This window comes from Penicillium cataractarum, assembly GCF_028827025.1.
Source record: "Penicillium cataractarum strain IBT 29864 chromosome Unknown utg000007l, whole genome shotgun sequence".
NCBI lineage: Eukaryota > Fungi > Ascomycota > Eurotiomycetes > Eurotiales > Aspergillaceae > Penicillium > Penicillium cataractarum.
The window spans coordinates 770,423-797,318 of NW_026622743.1; the positions used below are offsets into that span (position 1 = coordinate 770,423).

The 26,896-nt window shown below is 51.6% G+C and overlaps 7 protein-coding genes across 7 annotated transcripts; 4 read left to right on the top strand and 3 right to left on the bottom strand.

Moving 5' to 3' along the window:
• Positions 1-324: 324 nt before the first annotated feature.
• N7496_007924 (uncharacterized protein) lies at positions 325-774 on the bottom strand (the record flags this gene model as incomplete). Its single annotated transcript, XM_056700843.1, has 4 exons — positions 325-394; positions 456-526; positions 592-666; positions 766-774. 4 exons carry the CDS (start codon positions 772-774, stop codon positions 325-327), a joined length of 225 nt encoding a protein of 74 aa, XP_056552906.1.
• A 2,579-nt stretch (positions 775-3,353) lies between these two features.
• On the bottom strand, positions 3,354-7,532 carry N7496_007925 (GAS2 domain protein; the record flags this gene model as incomplete). Its single annotated transcript, XM_056700844.1, has 1 exon — positions 3,354-7,532. One exon carries the CDS (start codon positions 7,530-7,532, stop codon positions 3,354-3,356), a length of 4,179 nt encoding a protein of 1,392 aa, XP_056552907.1.
• A 944-nt stretch (positions 7,533-8,476) lies between these two features.
• Positions 8,477-10,051, top strand: hxkB (putative hexokinase; the record flags this gene model as incomplete). Its single annotated transcript, XM_056700845.1, has 3 exons — positions 8,477-8,650; positions 8,725-9,135; positions 9,200-10,051. 3 exons carry the CDS (start codon positions 8,477-8,479, stop codon positions 10,049-10,051), a joined length of 1,437 nt encoding a protein of 478 aa, XP_056552908.1.
• A 223-nt stretch (positions 10,052-10,274) lies between these two features.
• N7496_007927 (checkpoint protein HUS1 family protein) lies at positions 10,275-11,595 on the top strand (the record flags this gene model as incomplete). The annotated part of the gene is made up of 4 exons (XM_056700846.1): positions 10,275-10,317; positions 10,367-11,362; positions 11,432-11,508; positions 11,569-11,595. 4 exons carry the CDS (start codon positions 10,275-10,277, stop codon positions 11,593-11,595), a joined length of 1,143 nt encoding a protein of 380 aa, XP_056552909.1.
• Positions 11,596-12,251: 656 nt separating this feature from the next.
• Positions 12,252-18,215, bottom strand: sec16 (COPII coat assembly protein SEC16; the record flags this gene model as incomplete). The annotated part of the gene is made up of 4 exons (XM_056700847.1): positions 12,252-12,832; positions 12,898-13,153; positions 13,195-15,482; positions 15,542-18,215. 4 exons carry the CDS (start codon positions 18,213-18,215, stop codon positions 12,252-12,254), a joined length of 5,799 nt encoding a protein of 1,932 aa, XP_056552910.1.
• A 782-nt stretch (positions 18,216-18,997) lies between these two features.
• N7496_007929 (aminophospholipid-translocating P4-type ATPase NEO1) lies at positions 18,998-22,849 on the top strand (the record flags this gene model as incomplete). The annotated part of the gene is made up of 2 exons (XM_056700848.1): positions 18,998-20,807; positions 20,874-22,849. 2 exons carry the CDS (start codon positions 18,998-19,000, stop codon positions 22,847-22,849), a joined length of 3,786 nt encoding a protein of 1,261 aa, XP_056552911.1.
• A 1,261-nt stretch (positions 22,850-24,110) lies between these two features.
• On the top strand, positions 24,111-25,253 carry N7496_007930 (uncharacterized protein; the record flags this gene model as incomplete). The annotated part of the gene is made up of 3 exons (XM_056700849.1): positions 24,111-24,451; positions 24,519-24,716; positions 24,764-25,253. The coding sequence occupies 3 exons, from the start codon at positions 24,111-24,113 to the stop codon at positions 25,251-25,253; spliced, it is 1,029 nt and encodes a 342-aa protein (XP_056552912.1).
• Between the last annotated feature and the right edge of the window lie 1,643 nt (positions 25,254-26,896).

Consider the following 26,896-nt stretch of genomic DNA (forward strand, 5'->3'; position numbering starts at 1 on the left):
TGCTACTGAATACAAACGGCCTTCTTTTCCCATCAAGTGTTGCACATCTAAAATACTCGGCGACAAGCCCCAGTCACACTTTCACCGAGTCAGCTGCCGAGTAACGAGTATAGAAGTACCCCTTATTGGCAGAGCTGCCTGTTATAGTCAACAGGAAGCTCAAGAAAATATGTTCCATTCTAAAATCTAGTATGTATGTATGAAGTGGGAATCAAAAGCGCCAGTAAGCAGTAAAATTCGTGTTCTATGACTGTCCGCTCGAATGCAAAGCCATGACTTTAGCGCGGATCCATCCTCCCGCCTTGTCTTCCACAAGCAGCGAGTTTATGCGCTCACACCAGGGAAGCAGTCAGCAAGACCCTTCTTGTGCTTGTTGGAAGCGTGCTCAAGCAGACTGTACAAGCAAATGTTAGTGGGCTTCGAGATGCTGACACATTAAATAGGGAAAGACATACGCAGGGGCCTTGGTAGTCTGCAGGAAAGTCTGCAGGCAGACCTTGCACTGGATGTTCATGGCCTTCTCATTCTACACCCAAAAATGACATATTAGCCTCGGTGTCAAAGAAAATCTCAAAATAAACGTTCACATACGGTCTTAGTCTGCGACTTGGCAACCTTGCTCTTGTCGGCATTGTTGCGCTCACGCTTCTGGTTGGCCTTGGCTCCCTGTTGACAATCATCAGTTTAGATCTGCACATTAGTGACCCGGGTTGTCACGGCGAGGTTGCTTCTATAGCAAGTCCTCCACCATCAAGGTCCTCGTACGTTACCCATTTTGTAGGATTGTGATATGTCTGCGACTGGAGATCGTGTCGGGCTGGGGAGAAAATTTTCTCCACTCAAACGGCCGAGCGGATCAAATCTGGCGGGGCAAATACCTGCTGACTCAGCAGGTTCTATTTTTGACGGGCAAGTCAAGGGAAGACCAAACAATGCTTTAGTCTCGTGTAACTCGGAGATTTTTGTTGGGAGAGGGATTTATATCGTAGCCTTAAATATTGCAATAGAATCCAAGCCAGTAGGGCTACATTTATGCTGTGTAGGGTATGTCTTTCAGAGACGCCATATTAACCAATTAGATCACACGGATGAGAAGTATACAAGAAGCCACCATATGACTGATCTATTTTCTGAACCTATGCAGATCAGTTTAAGAGTGCGTGCTCGTTTGAATATCGGGTCGACTGATACTGACCTCTAATTACGCATTTTCTGATATCTCGATCGATAATCAAATATACACTTCCATGAGAATATTTCAGCGCCATAGCCCGATCATCGCTCCAAGTAGGGCTGTAAGAATAATAGAAATTGCCATCCTCATACTCACAGCCATACTTAAGGCGACTTTCAACTCGCGCTTTCTCCTCCTTCCTACGGCCCTTCTAACCCCTCAAAATCAACAGACAGCCTTGGCACGTAGCAAGATTGTTCTTCCCCTCCATTTCCCTTCTCCCATGTTTTCCACAATGCCAACAAATCACAAACCGCTCCCCTTGCCGGTCGATACAAGCTCCACGGGAGTAACGAGTAGTTCCAGGACGTGAGTTGATTCCGCACTGAATGTGGAATCTGTTTTCTCGATGGATACCGTTCTTCCATCTTTTGCCGTTGGCTATCACGTCGGCAAAGTCCGTTCGAGGAAGGAGGCGGAGACAGTCATTGCAGGCGAATAGATCTTTGCCCTCGTGCATGCCAAACCCGGATAGCTCTAGCATCAACAGTTGATGTATATCCAGTCGTGGAATTAGTTCATTGAAATTTTGGGCATGTCATTTTGAGATAAATCTGGCCAACTGCATCGAGATTTTGACTTACATGCAGCTTCAGCTCCGTTGACATGTCGAGCAACGACACATTGCCATTTTTCGTGAAATGCGAGCTTGAGATTTCGATGTCTAGTATGAATGACCCCAGATAACTTTTTTCAGTGAGAACTGAACTCGCAGTAGCCATGTTGAGGATATGGGGGTTGAGGTCATAATCCTAGGTAGCGAGTCGACCTTCGGTTTGGGTCAAAGCCTGGGTAGGCATTGCCTCTGCATACCCAAGGTCGAACCTGAGTCTTGTCGTTGATAGCCACTCGCATGGTACGTAGAACCCTGTTAGAATGAGCGATTTCACAAAATGCAAATGGAATTCAGGCGAACCAACAGGGTCTGGTGACATGACATGTCCGTCGTGCATCAATAATGTGCTGTCCACAAAGACAATCTTCGACGCCCGGGAGGGACTGTATGCAGGGTGCATATTCTTCCCACTTTGCAGCTCCAAGGCCTTTAGAAATGACGACGAGAACGATTAATAAGATTGGAAGATCGCTAAGACAGCGAAGACAAGGCAAAAGGAGGCGAGGCTCAGTATCTGCTTACATCTTTCTAAACCGGGTTAGGGATGGCATAAGGTGTTATCATTTACTTCAAGTTGAAGTCAGTAACTGATCCTGCCCGGTAGCCTAGTGAGTTAACTCCCCGGCTGCTGTAGCCACTTCGGTGGGTTCGGTGGTCGTAACTGCGAGGAAGCTTCTGTGGAGCAGGTGTGGCCCCCGGCGGGTGAGGTTTTTTGATATCCAACGTCCCTACATAATTCTCCCTTTTAAAGTCTTTTTTATTATACTTTATCTATATCAAACTAATCACTGAATTCTATATAATTCATGATATTTATTTAAAGGATTAAAAAGGTAGTCTGGTGGTGCTATTGTGTGTTGTTGATTAGGTGCGGTATCGCGTTGAAGCCGCGGGCTGTACATGGAGCATCGTCATCCTGTATATAGGGAGCGAGAGGTCGCGGGTTCGATTCATGGCGAGAGCGACTCTTTTCAAGATTAGCTCTTTGGACATGAAGGAGAGCACGCCTTGTATGTATAGTATACTAAAGGTTGACTCAAAGGCTGACGGCTCTTCGTTGATGATGAATAAACCCGTCCTTTAATAACTAGCCAGTGGCGCGAATAGCGGGCTAACTTGACATAAAACCATACCACCCAGGGTTTCCCAACATCATGTACGACAATCATTAAAGGAGAATATCAGAAAGCTAGAAAAATGAAACACTCTATTGAGGGGTATTAAATGCAGCCTCGAAAGTAACATCGAGTTAGACCGACTCAATCAGGTCAGATATGTACAAACACGAACCCGAAAAAAAACGACCTGGTATGTGAGGATATCAATCGCAACCAAGACCCAACAAACAATAAACATTAAAAAAATCAAACCAATTTCTTTTCGCCGCGCTGATGCAAATGCTAGAAAATGAGACAATATCAAACTGGCGAATAAAAGGCGAACAAATGCATGTGGTCCCCCAATATGATGAGACCTTGAAGTTTGAGTGGATAAAAACGCTTTCTATCTGCGGTTACTAAGTCCGCGGAGTGAGACTCGCTTGCTTGACCCAACAGATCTGATATCACTGATACTCGAGACCTTGGGCAAAGACCGGCGGCTATGACTCCGGCTGTGGTCCTGGTCATCGGCCTCATGTAGGTCCATCACGCTCTCCGTTCCGGGCGCAACATTCAGTGCGAATGAAGGAGGATTCACCGAGCTAGATCGGCGAGTTTGTTGCAGGACATCCTCGACCCAAGCCTCACCCTCTGGGCTCATCGAAATCTGTCGCGAGCGGGGCTTGGGGCCCGCCAGACCAAGCGGTGTTGATTGAGAGTCATGAGCGAGGGAGGCGAGCGCGAAATTGGCAGGAGAATGGGTACCTCCGAAGGAGTAGTTGGAGGACATGGAGAAGCGCCGTCCGCCAGGGAGTGTAACCGGTGGAGGCGAGATGTAGGAGCTCAGAGTTCCTGTGGTGACTGAGCGAGGCCCCAAGGCATCAGATGCGTTGGAACTGCGCCGCTTACGCACGGTGAGTGACGATGGAGGTCGTGCACTCATGACAGACGGGGGTCGAGAGGGAGTGGCTCGACCGGATGTGATATAGGGAGAAGCCGCTGCCGATGACAACACGGCAGCAGGAGAGGAATAGCCGGGTGAGGTTCGAGACGTCAGACCCTGTACCTCGACGCGTGGTGTCTCTGAAACTTTGCGGCGTCCGTGGTGGATGACGTATTCGCGCAAGTATTCGCCAAGATCGGCCCAGCCACCACCAACACGGACCATGACGCGCTGTCCGTCTTCTCCAACAGTACGGACGAAGAGCTTGGTGGGCGCTGTCTGGCCACCATGGTGCAGATGGTATAGTTTCACGTAGCTGTCCTCGGCCTTGTGGGCGTGGGACAATCGCCTCCGTGCGGCAGGCATAAGCATCAATGAAGGGGCGGGGGTCATACTGCGCGACGGTGCAGCACGCGGCGACTCGGAATGACCTCTGTCCCGCATCTTGCGGTCCATGGAAGATGATGAAGACGAGGTATCGGCTTCGTTGTTGGGATCAACCAGGTGAATCCGACCAGGAAGAGTGCTCAGGATAGAATTGATCTTTTCATCAAGCTGGTCGCGGGGCCTCCGCCTATGCGGAGAAGACGGGCGCGAGCCTTCATCAATGAGCTCAGATTCATCTTCCTCCACATAGGGCAGTTCTTGTCTTTTTACTCCAAGACTTTCCAGGCTGGGATGAGCCGTCAGTCGTTGGCGCAAGCGGACAGACTTGGGCTGCTCCTGATGAAGGAGGGCCCGATGAGCTGTGTTCATGCCAAATGCTTTCCTGTTGTACTCGAGATTCTTCTTGGAATTTTCGCTTTCCTTCAAATCAGATGCAGACTTGCCGCGAGTAAGTCGTGGACGGCGACTAGAGACGCGGGGTGGTACTTGTGGCGCAGGCGTCGAGGTCGTGTGCGGTGGTTTGGCGACCCCAGTGCCTTTGAAAGACGACGCAAACTCAGTGGCCTCTAGTTCAGGCTGGTCGCGTATATCCAAATCAAACTCATCGTTGATGAAACGCTCAAGAGGCAGACTCACCGCACGGGTTTGCGGGAACGCTGCTGGGGATGACTTTTCATTCTCAAAACGCAGCAACCGATCTGCTCGCAACAGATGCTCACCGTGCGACGGAATCGAGTCCGATCGAGGGAAGTCCTGGCGGGAGGGAGTGACGAGAGGACCTTCGTGTGACGAGCCTGTTTGGGGTTCGGGTGCTTCAGGGCTCGATATAAGAGAGGAGTTGTCGGAGAGCAAAGAGCCCACGGAGCCTGTAGACGATCGTCGCTGGTGCCGGCGTGGCTTTGGAGCATCTTTATCGAGATTCAGTTTCCCAGGTCGGTGTTTTGATAGCTTGATTGGGCTCTGAAGCGGTTTCCGGGTCGGGACTTGTTCTTGTGGTGGGTTTTCCTTCCTTGGACCGGGCACAGCAGTAACGGGCCGTGACTCGGATATCGCAGGCTCCATAGGCTCCGGTTGCTGTGTAGGTTCCCGAGAGATCTCCTGGAAGGGATCCCAGGCGCATTGCGTGTAATTTGGAGTGTCGGCCGGACAGACATCGATTGTTGGCACTTCCACTTTCTCGGTAGTAGTTAGGCACGTCTCAGAGTTGCGGTTTTCGGCCGATACGCATTCGCGATCAGAGGGTTCTGAAGCGACTGTGATTTGTTTGACCATGCCATCCTTGGGCGACACGGGCTGATGATCGATCACCAAGGAGTCTTTACTAGTGTCATCCTGAATAGAGCAGACGCTTTCATCTGCAGCCTTAACTTCAGGTAGGGATTCTCCCAATTCTGGCATGGATATAACATCCGCTATAGAGACAACTGGGGTCTTTTTAATCTCGGTTTCGCCTGAAAAGGCCGGCTTTTGGACAAACGGGTCATCGTCGTCCACAAAGTTATGCTCAGACAGAGCAGCCGGCTTGGATCCAGAAGAGACCGGCTGCTCTTGGTTATAGTCCAAGGGAGGGACATTCTCTTTGTCCTCACCATCAGGCGTCATTGGTAATGGCACTCGAGACGGCGAATCCTGGTTCGAGATGTCAACCGCATGATTGAACGAGAAGGTGGGTCGGGTGGGGGTTTGCATATCCTCGGTGACAGTCAAACTAGTCTCGACTGGCATCTGTTCTTTGGCCGGTGGCGTCAACACGACATCCGGAGTCTCAGAGCAAGGGCTGGGTGAGGAAGCACGCAAATCTGAAGATGCTGGCAGCTGTTCCTTGGCTGACTCTGTCAACACGGCATCCGGAGCCCCAGAGCAAGGGCTGGGCGAGGAAGGACTGAGATCTGAAGACGCTGGCAACTCGGGGGTCCTCTCGATTGGGGACGCAATGGACTGTTCAAGTTCTTGCTGGGGCTCCTGCTTCTCACTTAGTGCGGGAGTCTGTGGTTGGACACTATCCTCTCGCACTTCCTCGATCGTCTTATTCAAAGATTCCCGTTCAGGTTGCGTGTCTATCTCCGCAGCAATTGCTGCGTTCTCTGTCGAGTCCGCAATTTCCGGCAGAGGAGGGGCTTCGTGCTGAACCTCAGGGATTTCGATCGTTTCGGGCTTCATAGGTTGGTCCTTCATACGCAACCAATTCGTGCGAAGTCTATACCTCTCGGCCTCGACTACCCACGCAGCGAATTCGGACTCGATGCTCTCCAGGTCGTCAATCCAATTTTCAGGCAGGGAGTCCTGGCGACCCTCCAACGCATCAAGGGCGCGATCCATTCGCCGACCCACTGCAACAACGGCAGATTCGAGATCGACATGTTCGCCGCGTAGATGTGAGTCGGAAAGTCGTGAATCGCTGTTCTCATTGGGGTTCGATATCCGCAGTGCGTGGAAGGATGAATCAAGGGAGGCTCGCGTCGCTTTCAACTCCCTCAAGAGGCCTGGTACTTGGCGTAGAACAAGCAGACGCACGTCCCAGGTAGTCAAGAGGCTATTTAGTCGTGATAGCAGCGGTAAGGCGCGCAGTATCGTAGCAGTGACGACAGCAGTAAAGTCGCTTAGCTGCACATAGCTGAGCGGTGGGGGCACGGACACTGTGCTGTGCGAGGAGGAAGGGCGAGACCGGGATGGAATGTGGGCATTAAGGACATGTTCCTTTAGCTCATCCACATCTAAGTTGTCCATTCCATCGCGTATTTCCTCGATCCTCTTCTCATACTCTTCAACTACAGCTGCTGGCAAGCTGCCATAATATTTCACATCGCACCCATCACTAACCGGAGGGAGCAGGAGGGAGCTCGATCCGACGGAATTTTCTTGCGAAGAACTTTCTGGTGGCGGCTCAAATCCCTTTCCAAGCTTTGCCTCGCCATGTTTTGGCCATATCCACGACTGCACCTCCTTATACCAGATATCCAAGTTCTGGGCGGCTATGGCGGCACGGATGCCGAGGGCGCGTTCAGCAGGCGAGACCTGCGATATACTCTGCGAGAGCACATTATGAGAGAAGTTGCCGTTTGAGGGGACGGCCTCGGTCGATGTTAGGGCGTGTAAAGTGGATTCGGGGGATAGGTTGCTGAGGAGGGGGTCGATCTTTTGGTATAATGAGGTTGGATTCCGCTCAGGAGACGCCGAACGCGAGTTCTCTCGCGAGTGCACCGGAGATAGCCGTATCGACGGGCGAAGGGGGCTCGTTCGACTGGTTGCCATTCCGAATGGCAGGCTTTATAGCTCCGAATCGGTCTTCACAGGGACGAGAGTCGGTGTGTGTGCGAAGACTCGGGCTGGCATATGAATGTCGGAGGTCGGAATGATGCAGCGGGCGGACGAAGAGAGCACTGTCGAGCCCGCATGCTGAGACGCGATCGAGAAGAGTTTCCAGATGCGAAGAACTTGGGATATCCGTTCCAATCTTTTCAGGAGCTGTTGTGGTGCGGTGCGGCTGACGAACGAGAGAAAACACGGAGATTGGCGGTCAAGAAATATAGTAGGATTGTGAGGGAATTGGAAGATGTCGAGATAACTATCCAGACGGATCAGAGAGCGGAGGATAGAGAATTAAAGAGTGACAGAAAGGTCCAGCTTTCTGGGTTGGTGCTCGTGGCGGAAATAATTGATGCTGATCGAAGTTCTTTGGAGACGGTGGAGCCAAAAGGGGGCACGGATGAAGTGGACCTTTCGCGCTTCCGCCGATCCGCGACGCTATTAGTTTCGCGAATTGTCCGGGGCGCGCTGCGGGTGGTTAGATCGCTTGGTGGCGGACTAGATTCGACGCTTACTTCACTAGATGTACCAATTAACTGGAATTGAGCGAGAGTTTGGTTGTTCCGGGAGCTGATGTCTACTTGGCGATGTGATACGAGAAGTATGCAAGGGTTCTATACTACATAAATAGGAAGACCACACCACACAACGATATAACCAATGAAGAGAAAGAAACCAAAAAAATGAGCTCAGCGCACGCTAGGTAATGATTTGTGTACGAAACTGGCTCGAGTTTAATCTACACGGTCCTTCGGTGGACGGCCATAATGCGGTCATCCTGGCGTTGTCGAGGCAAATTTGAGCATCACAATTCCGAACTCGAGGACTGCCTTGATACGCGTTGATGGGGAAGAAACGAAAGCCATTCCATTCAAATCCATCAGGACAATATGCCGCCGTTACGCTATCGCCCTGAAATGCTGGCAGATATACCAGAGGAGCGCACTTACTTTCTCAAGCAATATGAAGACTGGTTTACTGTGGAGACTCCCGAGCTCAAGAAGATCACCGATCATTTCGTGAAGGAGTTGGACAAGGGCCTTTCGAAGGAGGGCGGCAATATAGTAAGTCCTGCTACTTGGCTCTTAAACTGGTAGTGCCCAGCAAGCGCTAAATGTTAGGATTCGTTTCTCAACAGCCAATGAATGTGACTTGGATAACAGCATTCCCCAATGGCTGTGAAGAAGGACGAGTGCTGACCATAGACATGGGCGGTACAAATCTCCGAGTCTGCGATGTATACCTCCCAGCTGGTAGGAGGGATTTCGAACAAACTCAAAGAAAGTACAAACTGCCCGAGGAAATCAAGACGGGCAGCGGAGAACAACTCTGGGATTGGATCGCCGATTGCCTAAAATCTTTCATGGAAGACAAGCGCATCGAGCCACCGGAGGGCGAGAAGTTCTCATTGGCCTTTACCTTTTCTTTTCCAGTCTACCAGAGCGACATCAAATGCGGTGTCCTTCAACGATGGACAAAGAATTTCAATGTGACGGGGGTGGAAGGCCACGACGTTGTGCCGCAGCTGGAGGTGGCCCTGGGGAAGAAAGTAAGTAAGCATCATCAAGTCCCGTATCATCTCCCCGTAAAGACACAATGGCTCATTTATCCAGCACCTTCCGGTCGAAATCGTAGCTGTGATCAACGATACAACGGGCACCCTTCTTGCCTCGCATTATCGCGATCCTCACGTTAAAGTGGGCTCAATTTTCAGCACTGGTTGCAATGCTGCATACATGGAAGATTGCAAGAACATCCCAAAGCTGCAGGAGCAGGGGCTTGCAGAAGACGCGACGGTCATCATCAACACCGAGTACGGTGCGTTCGATAATGATCGCAAGGTCCTTCCCCTGACACCTTTCGATCGGCGAATTGACCAGCAATCTGTCCAACCTGGGACACAGATATATGAAAAGATGGTGGCTGGACTGTATATCGGCGAAATGCTTCGTCTTGTGCTGGTCACACTCTGCGAAGAAGGCAAGCTCCTCCAGGGCCAAGACATCACTCGCCTTCGAAGAGAAAATGCCGTGGACGCGACATTTCTCTCTATTGCAGAGCTCGATATCTCAGAGGGGCTCCAGGATATGCGTGTTGAATTTGAAGAGAACTTTAGCTTGTCACCAAACATGCATGATCTCAAGATATGTCGGTATCTAATCAGCCTCATTAGCAAGCGTGCCGCGCGCCTCTATGCATGTGGAATTGCGGCCATATGCAAGAAAAACAATGCTTTGAAATGCCATGTTGGCGTGGATGGTGCAGTGTTCAATAAATACAGTGGCTTCAAGTCGCGGGCGTCCCAGGCTCTACGCGAAATCTTTGACTGGCCAGCAGAGGAGCTGGACCTGATCGCGCTCAATCCGTCTGAGGATGGTTCAGGTGTCGGTGCAGCGCTGGCTGCAGCTTTGGCCACGGGATGCGAGAGCAAAGGCAGATCATCCAAGATTGCTTGTCTTGTTTAGATGAATACAGAGATCACAATAGAGAAATCATTCAAATTAGAATTCATCGTTTGGTACGCGTCGCGGGCCGATAGAGCGATAAGGATAAGCCGATGAGGATAGCCGATAAGGATAGCCGATAAGGATAGCCGATAAGGATAGCCGATAAGAACTTCTCCACAGTGAATCAGTCAACTCAACATTCACCTTTCCTCTTACCATTCTCCACGCCATATCAGACATCATGCGGTTCCGAACTCAATTGAAGAATACGAGGACCTTCTCTAGTATGAGCTATATTTCCCAGGTAAAAGACAGCTAACTAAGTATTCATAGAATTAACTGCCTCGCTGTCATCACTGGGCAAAGTATGTTGGATGCGGCTGGAATACGACGTGGTCCGCTTCACCGTGATCCCAGAGCAAGGTACCCAAGTCTGGGCACAGATCCCAGTTGTACGTGTCAAATTGGTTCTTGATTTGATTCCTCAAGTCAATCTCACTGACTCATCCCCCAAGGACACCATCTTCGAGGAATCATCGTATCAATTAGAATCCAACTCGGATGCCATCAATATCGAAATCAACATCAGTCTTTTGAACCGTGCGCTACGGTCAACATTCGGCGCTTCATCCTCGCAATTGCGTCTGACAAAGAAAGACAAGATGCCACTGCTTGCACTCACAGTCCTCACAACCGAATGGACCGAGGGTAACATGGCCCTTGCCACAGACGAATCAGGCGAGCAAAGCCACGCAGCAGGCCCATCTGCCCCGAATGAGGTAGTCGGTGACCGGCGAGCGCGTGAGCGTGAAACATGGATCACGCAAGAAGTCCCCATCAAAATCCTACACGAAGACGTAGTAGAAAGCCTACACGAGCCGCATTGCCCGGATCCAGACGTATACATCATTCTGCCGAACCTGATGCAGTTGAAAAGTATCTCAGACCGATTCACCAAACTTGCCTCCACAGACAGCAAGGGCCGACAATCTGGCATTGTGGTTGCGGACCCGGCGGCCTCTACCACCGGCGCCACGGCTCTTACTACCAACGCTGCCCCAAAATTGGAGTTGTCGGCCAACATGCATGGAAAATTACGCCTCGCCATTGCGACGGATGATTTGCGCATTGCGAGTGTATGGTCCGGACTCGTGAATCCTCCTCTGGACCCTGCGCATATCACGCAGGATCAGGCTTCTCAACTCCCTAGTGAGAGAATGCGCGAAGCAGGCGACGATGATGAGGCTGGATGGGCCAAAGTCAGGATCGATGGGAAAGATTGGGGTCGGGTGTTGAGCGTGGGAAGATTGAGCCCGAAGGTCGTTGCTTGTGAGTTGACATTCCCCTGTGCACAATGAGTCTTTCAAGGTTCTCGAACCGTTAGCTAATATTCTGCAGGCTTCATAAACGACACCGCGCTGGTTTTGTATGTCTACTTACCCGGCAGTTGGAATGGCGAAGAATCATGCCTGACTGTAAGTTGTTCTCCGTTTGACTGCATGCCTTCCAGAGGAGTTAATCAATATCGAACTCAGTACTATATCAATTCCTTTACGACGTGAACGATCCATTCCAATCAAATTTGCCCAAACTACAGGGAGAATTGTTTTAGGGGCTACGACCATACAGACAGGATTGTCATAGAGCAGGTCAACAGACCCTTAGTCAACATTATAACGAATCATTATTAAGACAGGCGCACGGCGAGAAATCCATGCGGAAAGAAACATCTCCAAAACATTAACCAAAAGACTCGGAAACCAGGATGCAGGAAAACAAGGCAGGGGGGAAGGCAGGGATATGATATACATGATGCAAGGGAATCATCTCCCTCGCTTCGCGGACGAAGAAATATCGCAACAAAGAACATCAGAAGCAGCAAGCTATGTACAAGGACTTTGCGGTGCCGAGCTGGCTCAGTGTGCGAGAACGCCGTGCAAATGGGGGTTGTGTCGGTCTTGACGCAGGACAAAACAAAGACACATGCAAGATGCTGGGAGAAGAAGGCTTGACAGCAGGGAATCTCTATTATATGGGTGGGGAGGGCGAGGGGACTTCGTGGGGCAATGGGGGATCCATGATAGTAAGCAGAACCAGACGGACATCAGAGGCATAATGACACAAACAAAATAACAAAAGAAAAACAATCCAATCAGTCAATAATCAAATAACTGATTAGACTTTTTAAGGGCTCGAAACTCTCGAGAGATTCTCGAGATTATTGAGCCATCACATCGACGTAGCGGCCCTTCTTCTTGCCCTTGACGGTGTTTCCCTTGCGCGCGGTGGGAGCGCCGAGGAGATCATCAATCGAATTGGCATGGGTCAAAGACGACGCAGGTCGTGGTGGGCCAGATGAGCTACCAGGCGGTGTTGGAACAGCCGCACCCGTAGAGACTGAACGAGGCATGTTACCGAGAGGTGGTGGCACACCAAGTCCTGACAACGCAGGGCTGGATGAAAGAGGTGGAGGCGGCATATCGCTAGCAGAAGACTGAGGTCGGCTACCTGCACCGGACATGGGAGGTCCAGCGAGAGGAGGCATACTGCCAGAGCTGGCAGCTCGACTCGGTGGGGCAGAACCTCGTGGTGGAGGCGGCGTAGCACGAACAGCAGCAGCAGAGTTGGGGTCCTTCTTATTGACCCACTTCTTGAGGTCCTTATCATAGTAGAAGGAATTTTCTTCGCCGAGCTTGGCCTTGATGGGACCGCCGCCCGGGTTCTCAGCTTCCTTCTTGGCGCCTCCAAACCACCCACCGAACCATCCCTTCTTCTGGGCTTGCTGGGCGTCTCTCTTGGCTATAATTGCGAGGTTAGCAAGATTGCAGAACAGTTGGGCTGAGATTTTCCTATCTCTGACTTACCATCTTCTTCCGCAGCCTTTCTGAACGCTTCATCCGCCTTACGGTCGTTCTCAGCCTTCTGCATGGCAGTGGCCCTAGCAGCAAGGTCGTCATCATCATCGTCATCCATGAAAGACTTCTTCTTCCGAGTCTCAGGCTCCTCATCCACTGCGGATGGTTGATCCGTTTCCTCTGACGCAGGAGTCAAGTCAGGGGCAGCATACGAAGGCGGCGCATATGCATTGGTAGGCGGTGGCATATACGACGAAGCTTCCGGCTGCGGCATGCCAGGGGGCCCTGATAGTAGGGCGACTGTACAGCCGGTGTCTGTTCGGCCTCATGCTGTTGCTGCTCTTGCTGTCCATGATGCTGATAGAAGAGACCATTAACAGCAGGCACTGGCTGGGTAGGCGGTACCGCGTCTGCAGGCGATTGGGTATTCAAATCCTCTTCGACTGAAGCAAGGGGCATATAGGATGTCTGAGGCGGAGTAGGCTGGTAACCTGAAACAGCGCCAGGAGAGCCATATATGGGTGCAAAGCTCTCGATTGGAGAAGCAGGGTATTCTTGTGAGGTCCGACGTTGTCCAAAGGGAACGCCACCAAACGATGGAGACCTCTGGGAATCCATTGAAGATCGTCCCCGGAATTGTTCAGGCGATGCATTTGGCGCATACTGGTTCGGCATGTATCTCGAGGAACCGCCAGAAGGAGCAGGGATGGGTTGAGCCGCCGCTGCTCCGGGATATGAGCCATACAGGTCAGACACGGAGGGGGAACGGCTGACAGTTGGCGTTCCTGCAACGTTGGCAAAGGGACCAAAGTCTCCAATCTCGCCTGCTTTGCCAGAACCTGTCGACACCGCATCGCTATCATCACCAGCAACAAAGCTGTTAAAGCGAGCCCACATCGATCCGGATACCTTCTCCATGCTCGGCTTAGAGATCCAAGAGCCACCATCGGTGGTGGTTTGACGAAGTCGAGCAGAAAGCTCATCAACCTCAACAAACAAGTGTTGATGGTGGTAAGGCGATGGTCGCGTGGTTGCTTTGAGCGATGCGGCAACGCCATCACAGTAGATCTGAGCCTCAGACTTGCGCCCCCGATCGGCAAGCTGCTTGGCGTGGACGAGCTTGAAGGCCAAGAGATATGGCAGGTTGGCCACCGGCGAATTGGCCAGGACGGAGGTAGCATACTCGTAGATCTCAGTGAGAAGAATGGCGTCCTCATCCATCAAAGAGCAAGGAAGACGCTGGTGATCAGCACCAAGGAGCACAATGTTCGCTTGAGGATCATCGGCGCCACCAAAGACTGCGCTGCGGGAGAAAATGAAGCAGATATGCGCTGCCTCCACGCGGCCATAAGAAGCCAGTAAACGACCAAGAGCAAGTAGTGACTGCTGATCTTCCGAGCTTCGATTGCTCAGCACCAACCCGACGGTGTCTCTCCAGCTATTCAACCCATCCAGCGCGTTCTTTGTGGAACCATGGCGATCGTTCATGCTAATGAGTTGATGTCCAGCCCGTGCGGAGGGAGGTACAAGCTCGTCAACGCTTTCCTCAACGTTTCCAGCGAAGATTTCGTAGAGGGCTGCAAGTGATTCGGTGTTGACAGCTGTGGATTTGATCTCACGTCGAACAAACTCTTGGACAGCCTGCTTCCAAATGGCCCGATCCATGGTAGATGCAAGAATCATTGCGTGTCCCCATAGACGGCGGTCGACGGCGGCCCAGACGGCTTTTTCTCGTTCACCTAGGAGCAAAAGATTCCGCAGCTCTTCCATCCACTGGGAATCAGCGGCTCCATCCGGCTGGGATGATGCCCCCAAGGAAGCAAATCCGGGAGAAGTTCCAAAGGGACTGATCACGGAGCCATCGGGACCGAGTTCTGGAAGATTTGGCACGAATACCTGACGAAGAGAGTTCTGTATCTCGGCCGACCCCTCAAGTTGGCCGTCATTCTCAACTAGAATTTTGACAACCTTCCAGAGGAGGATCTTTTCCTCGTGGCGCTTCTGTATGTCGGGATGGGACTGGTCAAAACCTTGAGGCATGTCATTTTCGAAAGCAGCAATCTTGCTTGACAGCCAGGCGAGCACATCCTTCTTCTTAGACTTGGCCTTGAGCAAACCAGGATGCTGAACAATAGTATCCAGGGTGGGAACCCATTGGCTGGTCTGGGAGAGCTTGGGCTCGCCAGGACTGGGTTTGATCATTGGAAGGGCTTGGCCAACAGAGTACCGGGGAATCTGCTGGGGGAAGCAAGAGACAACCGCACCACCAAAGCCGAACTTGAAGATAGGGGCGCCTTTCCATCGCTGAAGAGGGTCCTGTTCTTGTCCGTCGGTGGGTGCGATAAACTCCAGGTGCTGAGAGAGAGCACGAGCGCGACCCTGGATAGAAGGCTGGACTGGTGCATACGGATTGGTCGTCTTGGTAGGCGAAGCTGAGCCGTGTACAGACGCCGGGCGCGGTAAAGTTGTAAGTGGAGGCACAGCAGCGCGGGGGCTCGTCATTTGTTGACCCGGCGAGGACGTATGGGATCGGCGAGGAGGAGCAGGCTGCGACTCGGTCGCATGATGGGATGACGGTGGCGCGACCCCCGCTACTGGAACAGTTTGGTAGGCACTATTTGGTGTAACGCGCTGAGCAAACTCGTTGACATACTCCGGTGGTGCATAGCGATTCTTGGTCGGCGGGGGAGTCTGTCGTGGGGCAGCCGGGGGGTTGCACCATCAAGGCTGCCAATACCATTTGACATTTGGGGAGCGTAAGGAGAGCCTTGATCAATGCTAGGCCGCTGCGCACGTGGTGGAGAAAGATCAACCGATGGCTGCAGCGAGGGGGGCTGCGGTTGTTGAGCCTGAGCCTCATCGGGTTGATACGAAGCCTTTTCATGATAAGCCAGAGGACTGGAGGTACGAGGCTGGAACGGCAAATTGTTGACATGGCCAGGAACGGCCAAAGGCTGAGAAGCATAGCGATTACGCGCAGCCGGCCCCGAAGGAAGAGGTGCGGGTGAATATCGAGGCATTGAAGGTGGCTTCGCCGATGGCTGCAAGCCAGGAGGCTGAGGGGAATACCGGGATGCAGCAGGCGGACCAGCTGGGGCGCTCGATGCCAACAGCGAGGGCACAGCATATGGGTCCAAACGCTCTGGTGGCTGCAGGGAAGGCTGGGACGGCACATTGGCTGGCAAAGCAGCAAGAGGTGCGGTGGGTGCATATGGGTTTTGCGGGGGCGGGGGACCAGCAGGGGACGAACCAGTCTTCGTGGTCGCGGCGGGGTTGGGGGAGTATCGTCCCGAGCTCGTGGCAGGTCGAGACTTTGGAATCGGCAAGGGGAGCTCTTCGTAAAAGTTCTTTGGGCCAGATGGTGCTGCCGGCGCCGGCGCAGCAGCAGCGAGAGGAGCAGTTGCAGCTGGGGGTACGCTATACTTGGGCGTGCCACTGCTGGGTGGTGGAGGTGGAGGCATACTGCTCACAGGCAATGGAGCAGGCTTGTGAGTAGCCACCGGCCGTCTAGGTCGAGACAAGTCGTCTGGCAGGTCGTATGGAGATTTATAGCCCTCTTTTGATCGCTCTGCGAAGCTCTCCCCGCGAGGAGGCAGGACGGGATTCGACGGCTTCTGGGCGAAGTATGGCGGGGTCACAGTGTTCGCCACTGGGGGTGCTCCAGGTAAAGGGATGCCTCCAATAAGGTCCGCAGTTGTAGGTTGATGTGGCGTATATATGCCGGGAATAGGCCGAGGCTGCGTCTGACTGTTGGGGGTCTCGAACGGACTATTCAAGCCAGTGGGACCAGAGTTTACGGCCGATGGTGTCACGGTCTGAGGAACATATTGCTCTCCCGGTGTAGCAGCTTGGGGCTGAGCTGATACAAGTGTAGTTGTATCATCCTCCAAGAGCATATCGTCGTCATCCAGGTCGAGCGCGGCCTCCCATCTAGCAGCCAACTCATCCTCGCCTGTATCACTCAATTCCGCTTCCCATCGTGCAGCGAGATCGTCTTCCGAAGGCTCTGCGGCTACTTCCGCCTGAACCGCAGACTCTACGGGTTCAGACGTAGCGGCAGCTTTCAGATCATCAAATTGGGCAGCAGCCGACGTATCGCTAGTAGGAGAGTCGATGTTGAACCCAACTGATTCCATGACCTGAGACGTACTCTTGCGGGTAATATACGGGGAAGAAAAGTCATCACTCATTTCAGCTTTGTGAGACGAGCTGAAAAAGTCATCCCCGTCGTTTTCGTCATTGGCAAAGGGGTCCGCAATATGGTTTGCCAGGTGTTCCTCGCGCACTGGCGATTTCGGGCTCTCTTCATCCAACAGCGGTACTCCTTCTTCAAACCGGGACTCAGCCTCGGGGGGTGCGAAGATGGGCTTGGTTTGAGTCTTTAATTGGTTGAAGAAGTCATCCCCATCTGAATCCACATCGTGGTGCGCTTCCATGCTCCAAGGATTGGCATCATTCTGGCTTGACTCTTGCGCAGGCGACTCGGCCTCTAAATGACGATCGTTTCCTGGTGTAAGGGATGTCGAAATCGGCTCTTCGGGAACAACAAGCTCCACTTCGGCTCGGGGTGTGGGTAACTGCTCTGTATGAGGTTGGTCGGCTTGCAGCTGTTCCGGTTGCTCCTCAAATGACGCAATTTCGACAGACCGGACAGGAGGTTGATCGGCTTGAGAGCGCGCAGGTTGAATAACAGCAGCCGGCTCGGCAATCAAGCCTTGTGGATCGGTCGGCTCAGCCACTTGGGTAGTCAGAGTGTTGTCTTCATCCTTCTCCAACTCGGCCAGAATGGAGGACTCGTGGTCGGTCATAAACTGGACATGCTTGCTCGATAGGGAATCTTGGGCATCGGCTGGCGAGAGTACGGGTTCGGTCGGGGCGGCGGTGGGTTCAGAGGAGGACGGGAACGCTGGTGCAGACTGCTCATCTGTGGATGGTACATCGGATGATTCGGGTTGAGTTGTATATTCCGTAGGGGTCACTGTATCTTCGAGATCGTGGGTCGTCGAACTGTTCACGTTCTCGACGTCCCTGACTTCGAGACTTTCCTCGACCGGGGTATCATCCACCTTGGGAGTCATCCCATTCGCATCTTCGACCCGAACTAGATTATTGCCAGTCTCACTTGAGACGTTCCATGCAGAGAAATCGTCGTCGCTTAGAGGCGATTTCGTATCGGAAGCTCGAGTTTGTTTCGGACTTGCTGCGGCCAGGAGGTCGGCCAAACCACCTTCCGTAGAGGCCGCCGCATTAGAAGGCGAATCATCTTCTGGCCATGATGCGGGATTCCAGGAGTTCGCATTGTCCAAGAACAATGTCTGCTGCGCCATGGTGCGCGTATTGTTCTCGTTCGTGACCCAGACTAGGGGGGATTCGTTTCGGAGATAGAGGCAACCTGACACGTCTCCAGTGACGTCCGGGGGTCAACAATCCTAACTCGACCAAGCTCTCGACGGGCGTCAAATCCAACGATCCATGAAACAGCGCAGGCGATGAAAGGGAGTGTGCGAATTAAATTAAAAAGGGATTAAAAGTTGAAAGCATCAAGTTCGCCATAGGGCAAAAAAGAAAGGGAATGGCTTTCAAAGGACTTCAGAACTACGCCTGAACCGCGATGGGCGGCCCCCGGGCTGAGGTCGGACCCTGATTCGATGATGGCCGCTGACTCAGATTCCCGAAAGGGTAGTTCAGGATCAACTGATTTTCCGGTACGCCAAGAGACAACGTCGCCGGTGCACAACGACCCGCTTTTATGCATACTTACGTCAGCGGATGTTCAGCCCGGTATGCACAGTCAGGTGATTGCGGCCGCGTATCACCGCCAGGCAGTCACGTCTCGTCGCAGATCATTAAACTTCTACTTGTCCAAAAAACCTACAGCGATTTCAGGGATTGATTCTACTCGGATCTAGTATCTACGCCCATCAATCTGTTTCACTGCGCGTTTCCAACATTCGACCCAGCTCATTATGCTCCCGCGGAACCCCAATGCTCCTGGACCGGTTATCTAAGATATGATCCTGGCATGTGCCGATAGAGCTGCAACTCACCACGTTGCCTCACAACTCACGATTTAAGTCATTGCGGACTTCCACTGACTTGAATATCAACTATGTCTTCCTCACACGAATATCTTCATCCCCTCCACCGGCCAGAAGACCCTGGCGATTACTCCGGCTCCGATGACGACTTGGACCTCGAGGAGCTCGATCCTGATACGGCACCACCTCAAGCCTCCCGTACTTCAAGAGATTATACAAGTCGCTCACGAAATTATGGACCTGGCATAGCTCTGCGAAACTTGCGTGTAGGTGTGGGCAGTAGATGGAAACGAGGCGCCTCTGGGCACCACGGGGAAGCAGATGGGGACACAGATGCCTTGCTGGAGGACCGCGGGGATGATGGAGCTCGAATGTCACATGGCAGCTCACAAAACATGGCGGAGGATGATGCGCCATTGCTTGATCGTCGGGACTCAACTCGGTTGTCTCGGGACGATGAACCATCGAAAAAGGGCGGCTGGTTTCGTCTACCAAGTCTAAGAGGCCCCGGCTTCCTTCAGAGTGCGACAAACCGGCTACGGGGAAATGTGGAGGACCATGAGAATAAACCTCCACGCGAAGTCCTTGTCGGCCAATACCAAACCACCAAGTACCCGGCGAACGTTGTCTCGAACGCGAAATATACCCCCTGGAGCTTCTTGCCTCGCACACTGTATAACGAATTTTCCTTCTTCTTCAACATCTACTTTTTGCTCGTCGCCTTATCGCAAGTCATCCCTATACTCCGGATCGGTTACATGTCTTCATATATTGCGCCTTTGGCGTTTGTCGTCTCAATATCTTTAGGGAAGGAAGCCCTTGATGACATTGGTCGACGACGTCGGGATGCCGAGGCCAATGCGGAGGAGTTCACGGTGGTCTCGCTTGAGAGGTCAAATCCGATGGAGATGACGAAAAAGTCTCGCGATTTGAAAGTTGGGGACGTTCTCAAAGTCCGCAAGAACCAGCGCTTGCCCGCTGATGTCGTGATTCTGAAGAGTGTCTCAAACGATTCAAGCTCAGAGCGTAAGCGCCAAGCTTCTATAGATGAGCCCGCCCCTGGGCCATCTACTGACCTTCTCAACTCTCCTGGTCCGGGTCCTGCCGAAGGAACTTCCTTTGCAAATCCCGCAGACCCCTCCTCTGCTAGCGACACTTTCATCCGAACTGACCAGTTAGATGGTGAAACTGATTGGAAGCTCCGACTACCTTCTGTTCTCTCTCAAGGTCTTCCTTTGAATGACCTGTCACGACTCAAGATCACCGCCAGTCCTCCAGATAAGCGGGTCAACGAGTTCCTTGGCACCATTCAACTTGGCCCTCCTACTGGTTTCTATGATGCCCACGTCGACAAATCCACTGCTTCCAACAGTAACAGCGGTACCCAGGATACCGAGAGCCAGCATGCCAACTCAGCCCCGTTGACGATCGACAACACTGCTTGGGCCAACACTGTTCTCGCTTCCAACACCGTGACCTACGCCGCGATCATTTACACAGGTTCGCAAACTCGAGCAGCTCTTTCCACGTCACCTTCCAGGTCAAAAGTTGGCTTATTAGAGTATGAGATCAACAACCTGACGAAAATCTTGTGCGCCTTGACTCTCGCCTTGTCCATTGTTCTTGTTGCCCTGGAAGGCTTTGAGCCGACAAACGACAAGGAGTGGTATGTCGCGATCATGATCTACCTCATCCTCTTTTCTACCATCATTCCCATGAGTCTTCGAGTCAATCTAGACATGGCAAAGTCTGTCTACGGTCGATTCATTCAACGCGACAAGGACATCCCCGACACCTTGGTGCGAACGAGCACAATCCCGGAGGATTTGGGCAGAATTGAATACTTGCTCTCAGACAAGACAGGGACTCTGACTCAAAATGGTAAGTCATGTCCCCTTGAAGCATTGAATTTGTGTAAAGATAGTAATCACTAACACTCGAACTCAGAAATGGAGTTGAAAAAGATTCACGTTGGCACTGTATCCTATGCCAACGAGGCAATGGATGAAGTAACTTCGTTTATTGGTCAAGCATTCGCAGGCAATGCTTTGACAACACCGTCAACTGTATTTGGGACTCAAGCTGGGCAGGCTGCTGCTCCGCGCACCAGAAGAGAAATTGGATCTCGGGTCAGAGATCTCGTTCTAGCCCTTGCTGTTTGTCACAACGTCACTCCAACTGGAGAAGAGGAAGAAGACGGGCGAAAAGTGACCAACTATCAAGCTTCATCTCCCGATGAGATTGCGATTGTTCGATATACCGAGGATGTTGGGTTGAAGCTCTCGTATCGCGATCGCCAAAGCATCGTTCTCGAATCTACCGACGCAAAGCAGGTTGTCGTTCGCGTCAAAATCCTCGACATATTCCCGTTCACCTCCGACAGCAAGCGCATGGGTATTATTGTTCAATTCGAGCAAACTGAGAACGTTCTTGAGACTGAAGCTAGTGCAGAACCCGAGATCTGGTTCTATCAAAAGGGCGCAGATACAGTCATGACATCAATCGTCGCAGCAAATGACTGGCTTGACGAGGAAACTGCAAATATGGCTCGCGAGGGTCTACGAACTCTTGTTGTTGGGCGTAAGCGCCTTTCCCTCCAGCAATACCAGGAGTTCGCTGGCAAGTTCAAGCAGGCCTCTCTCTCCCTTCAGTCACGAGACGTCGGCATGGCCAAGGTTGTAAGCGAGTATCTCGAACGAGACCTGGAACTGCTCGGTGTCACAGGTGTGGAAGATCGCTTGCAGCGAGATGTCAAGTCTTCCCTGGAGTTGATGCGCAATGCAGGTATCAAAATCTGGATGTTGACCGGAGATAAAGTCGAGACTGCACGCTGTGTCGCTATCTCTGCCAAACTGGTCTCTAGAGGACAGTACATCCACACTGTTTCCAAGGTGACGGACAAATCAACCGCCCAAGAAGCATTAGACTTCCTCCGCAACAAGACCGACTGCTGCCTTCTAATTGATGGCGAGTCTCTCAATTTGATGCTGGGAGAGTTCCGCTCAGCTTTCATCGCCGTTGCGGTGCTCCTGCCTGCCGTTATTGCGTGCCGTTGTTCGCCGACGCAGAAAGCTGAAGTCGCCAACCTGATCCGTCAACACACTAAGAAACGTGTCTGTTGCATTGGTGACGGTGGTAACGACGTCTCCATGATTCAAGCTGCCGACGTTGGTATTGGCATTGTGGGCAAGGAAGGTCGCCAGGCTTCTCTTGCTGCGGACTTCAGTATCACCCAGTTCCACCACCTCACCAAGCTCCTGGTCTGGCATGGCCGCAATTCATACAAGCGATCTGCCAAGCTTGCACAATTCATCATGCATCGTGGTTTGATCATCGCTATATGCCAAACCATGTATAGCATCGCGGGCCACTTTGACCCGAAGGGTCTGTTCATCAACTGGCTTATGGTCGGATATGCAACGGTCTATACCAGCGGACCCGTGTTCTCGCTCGTGTTTGACAAGGATGTCGATGAGCGCCTTGCCAATCTCTACCCCGAGCTCTACAAAGAACTCAAGACAGGCAAGAGCTTAAGCTACCGCTCGTTCTTCACCTGGGTTCTTATTTCCGTCTACCAGGGTGCTGTCATCCAGGGTCTATCTCAGATCCTGCTGAATACCATTACTGGGCCACGTCTCATCAGTGTATCTTTCACGGCACTGGTCTTGAATGAGTTGGGGATGGTCGCCATCGCAATCACGACCTGGCATCCCGTGATGATCGTTTGTCTTCTGGGTACCCTCTTACTCTATGCTGGCAGCATTCCCTTCCTCGGTGGCTATTTCAACCTCCACTTTGTGGTCACCCTTGACTGGCTGTGGCGTGTCTTTGCCGTTTTGGCCGTTTCGCTGATTCCCGTATGGGCCGGCAAGTTGATCAAGCAATCGTGGAGCCCGCCAAGCTATCGCAAAGTGCGCGGCTGATAGATGCGATATGTTTTCCTTGGAGATATCTTGGGATGTATCTGTGCAAACTCTGTACTCTTGTCTCTTTTGGCTTGTTCTCGATTCCCCTACTTTGTTGTCCCTCACAGCTACTGTCCGATCTGACTGTGGCTACCTTTGTATATCCAACCTCCTAGCATTTCTCCTCCCGAGCGCGTATTAAGCGTTAGAAGCGCAAGCATTATTTGGATCTTTACAAACCTTTTGCAATATATATTCATCTAGACAGTATCACTCATGTCTAATGATCTACGATGTACCAGAGAAAAAATCCAGCTAGAAATGCTTTAAACACCTCCTACCTTGACGCTCTTTGGAAATATCTTTTTGAGGTCTTTTAAACCGTCAGCCTAGACGAGGTAACTACAGGTTTGCGATTATCTCTGGGGCTATGTTCACGTTCCAATGATCAATGGAGTTCTTTCCATTGAATAGAGCCATCCATATCCTGAGTAGCCTAGATTGTTGTGCGAGCGGGCAGCCTTCTTGTCGCGCTAGTAGTACTAAGATCCTGGATATATATCATGTAGTCATGTATGTTGACGGCAACAAAAGGCACATCCATAAGCCATGACAGGCAATCTTGCCTGCCCTGGTCAAATACGAGCCCTTCAGCCATTCAAACAAGCCTCGACGGCGTGGGGCTAAACTTGGACCCCCCTGAACCCTAAACCTTCATTTCCACTACCGTGGGGGCGGAATCTACAGCCACCAGCAGTCATGCCATGCCGATTTAGGGCATGGTACTAAAACGAAACAGAACTAAAGTTGTTCCAAGCTACCAATGATCATCTCATATACCTCGTCACCTCTCTCGCTTTCGCTCTCACTCGGACGCCTGCTGATGAAAGAGATTGGAACTCCCTAGCGGCTGAGGCAGATTAGGGACCGGGGATCTATTCTCAACAGAGTCAACACGCCACACAGACCCACGGCGGGCCTGACAACTGCCCCATAGCCTTCATCGATTGGCGCGTCTAAAGGCTGATGGCTCCGAGGCGGGCAGTGCTACTGTACACGCTTAACACATGGCTCAGCACCATGACTGGGATTTCACGACTAAGCCAGGCGCGAAATGCCGATCTCTGGGGTTATTATTGAGCAAAGCTGCGACTGTTAATTATCCCGATCGCCCTGTCCCGATCCCGCGCTGTCATACTCTGTTCTTTACCCAGAATTTGTTTTTGCTCTCCTATTTCCCTCCTCTCTGAAATTCTAATATGCTTCGCGTCCTCTCGCTATGACGACAACCACGGATTTCGGCCCTCTAACGACCATTTTCTCTGCTCCAACGGGCTGTGCCACGGAGCAATGGGTCGAGCGGGAGCCCAGCTCGACGATACTCAGATGGGGTGCTGGCTGCAATGGTAAACAGGTCGGCTGGGACGCCAGCTGTTTCCCGTCTGGATGGACGTCGGGGAACTCCACCAAGATTCTGAATAAAGCCTTCAATCCGGGATATGCTTGTCCATCTGGATACGTCTCGCATGCAAATGCAACTGGCACGACGGCCACAAAACGGTTTCCAGAGTATATTGGGAGTATAGGCACGGATTCTCTAGCAATTCTTTGCTGTCCCACGTGAGTATTTCCCTTCACACAAGGTTTGACTGAATGAAAAAGCTTGCTAACATGAACCTTCCTTCAGTGGCTATGACTGGAGCGGCGAGTATTGCAGTGGCAATCAATTCCGACTTGTAACACGCAGCTATCTTACCGTCGAAAGCAGCAAGTGCGTAACGACATCAGCCCCCGCGTACAACGGCAACCACGGCCTCAACGGCAGCGTAGGCGGCGCAACCCTGCAAGGCACACCCATCTTCCTCATTCAAAAAATCGGCGCGACGTATGACATTCCAACCTCAACATCGGAGCCTTCCTCGGGCACGTAAGCGAGGGTCTGTCAACGGGCGCGAAAATCGCAATTGGTGTTTGCGTTCCCCTTGGTATCATTATCATAGCGGCGGTAGCATTTATCTGGTGGCATCGACGAAGGAAGGCACAGAAGACCCAAGGAGCTTACTCGTCGGTCCAAAACGCGGAGCAGAACTTGGATCCATACAATGGTAAGCCAGAGCTTGATGCGGGAAACGCGGTCAAACCATATATGAAGCAGGAGCTTGATGCGGGTAATCAAGTTGGAGCTGGGCAACCCAATGCACCCGCTGAGCTGCCAGCACTCGAGACACCAAAGACACCAGTGGCTGAACTAGCCGGAGGGAATCAAAGCCCTGATACACCTCAAGCCGAGTTGGGCGGCGAAGGAACGGTGGGAGGAACACTTCCTCCAAAGAGAAGCCCGGATACGACAAGTCCTAGTGGAAGTCCTCGTGACAACTCAGAGCAGAGGTCCAGTTCTACTGGAAGAGATGCAAACAATTGAAAAACGAATATCGAGATCAATGACTCAGGCAACGAATATCAACGGATGGCTTGTCCAAAGGCAAAGAACTGGAATAGTTGGTGACGCTTGCGATTCACTGGCAAAGGATTTATCGGGGGTTCAAGGAGGCTATTCTATGTAGATATTATGACTTTGATAAATTACAGGATTCCATTTCGATTCTTGGGAGTGAGAGTAAGACTCCGCGCATTTGATGTTCCATTGTTTGGCTTTTCAGCGCTTTTTTGTTGACACAATACCAGCCTCCCTTATGATTCCTTCAAGCGTTTGTCATTTCTTTGATCATTTAATATGCAAACACGTTTTCTCCTTACAGACTCCACTTTAAAAAGAGAGCTCTCGCTCTTTTCTAACTCTGCCCTTCATCTAACCCTGGAATCCTACATAGGCTTCAACTGGAAGCTGTCTTGACAATACAGCAAACTTGACTCTCGCACTATAGCCTTATTTATATTTATACTGAACCAACAACGCTTTCGTGCAATGGTGGCACATCAATATTCCCACTTCATTTCTCTCTGAAACCGAGTCTGAGAATACATTTGCGGGAGAGAAATGAAGGACAAATTTATTTCGTCAACATGCAAGTTACAGAAGCAGCATCCAAATCATATCATGCTGACAATAATTCAAGTCCACGTTGCAATTATTACTACAACCAACGCTGGATCTCCACTTCCAGATTTACCTCTCAAAATGGCACTGACACTGTTTGATGGTGTCCCACTGGACCTCGCCTGCCCCAGCAAATCTCCAGTCTATCTTTCTACATTTCCGTCTCCCTCTATGACCTCATATTCGACCATCACCAGGAAGATTGCCAGGTTCTCCGGCGATATATCTACAGCTCGGAAATCCAAAAGCGGGAACCCCAGCTGTTACTGATCAGAATCTCTCATTTCATAAACACGCCGACGCGTGCACCAAAACTGTGTGAGAAGTGAGGTATTTCAGACTTATCCATTTTTGGATTCCTTCCCCCCTATCAAGCTGATTAAGTGGTGAATTGGAGACCTTCCAACAATATCTGATCCTCGCATGGGCTGACAACTCGGCTATGAGCAAGAAGATATATTCAAAGTTCAACCAACGAGAAGGATTCAACCATACATTCCCAAACCCATTCTCCTCCCACGGGGGAAGGTTTCCTCGAAAACATGACACATGCCGCATAATTCCCGCCATGTACGACACAGAGGCAATAGCAGACAGAACAAAGCACTTGATTCTGTGGAATCTCAACGAGTCTATGGGCCACACGTCCTGGGCTGTAGCTCCTTGCTGAATAGGACTGCAATTTCTTGATTCCCGGCATAATCCTGAAACCAGACTTCAATTCCTTGAATATACGCTGGCCACCTCCTAACGCGGTTTGCCAAATCCCTAGCTATGGATGACGATTGTGGCTTCTGCTCGTCTAGCATCTCTCAAGAAACAATCACTCCCCACGCATGCCAATTCTGAGCATAGAGAGAACAGAGAACAAACCAGTTTTCTTCCACGACCGGTACGTCATTCCCAGATTGATGAAGGCTGTTCAAAGCGCCCCAACTAACTTTTCTATTTTAGTGATATCACTCGGTACTATTCCTTCGACTATACAGATGCAGGTCGGATATTTG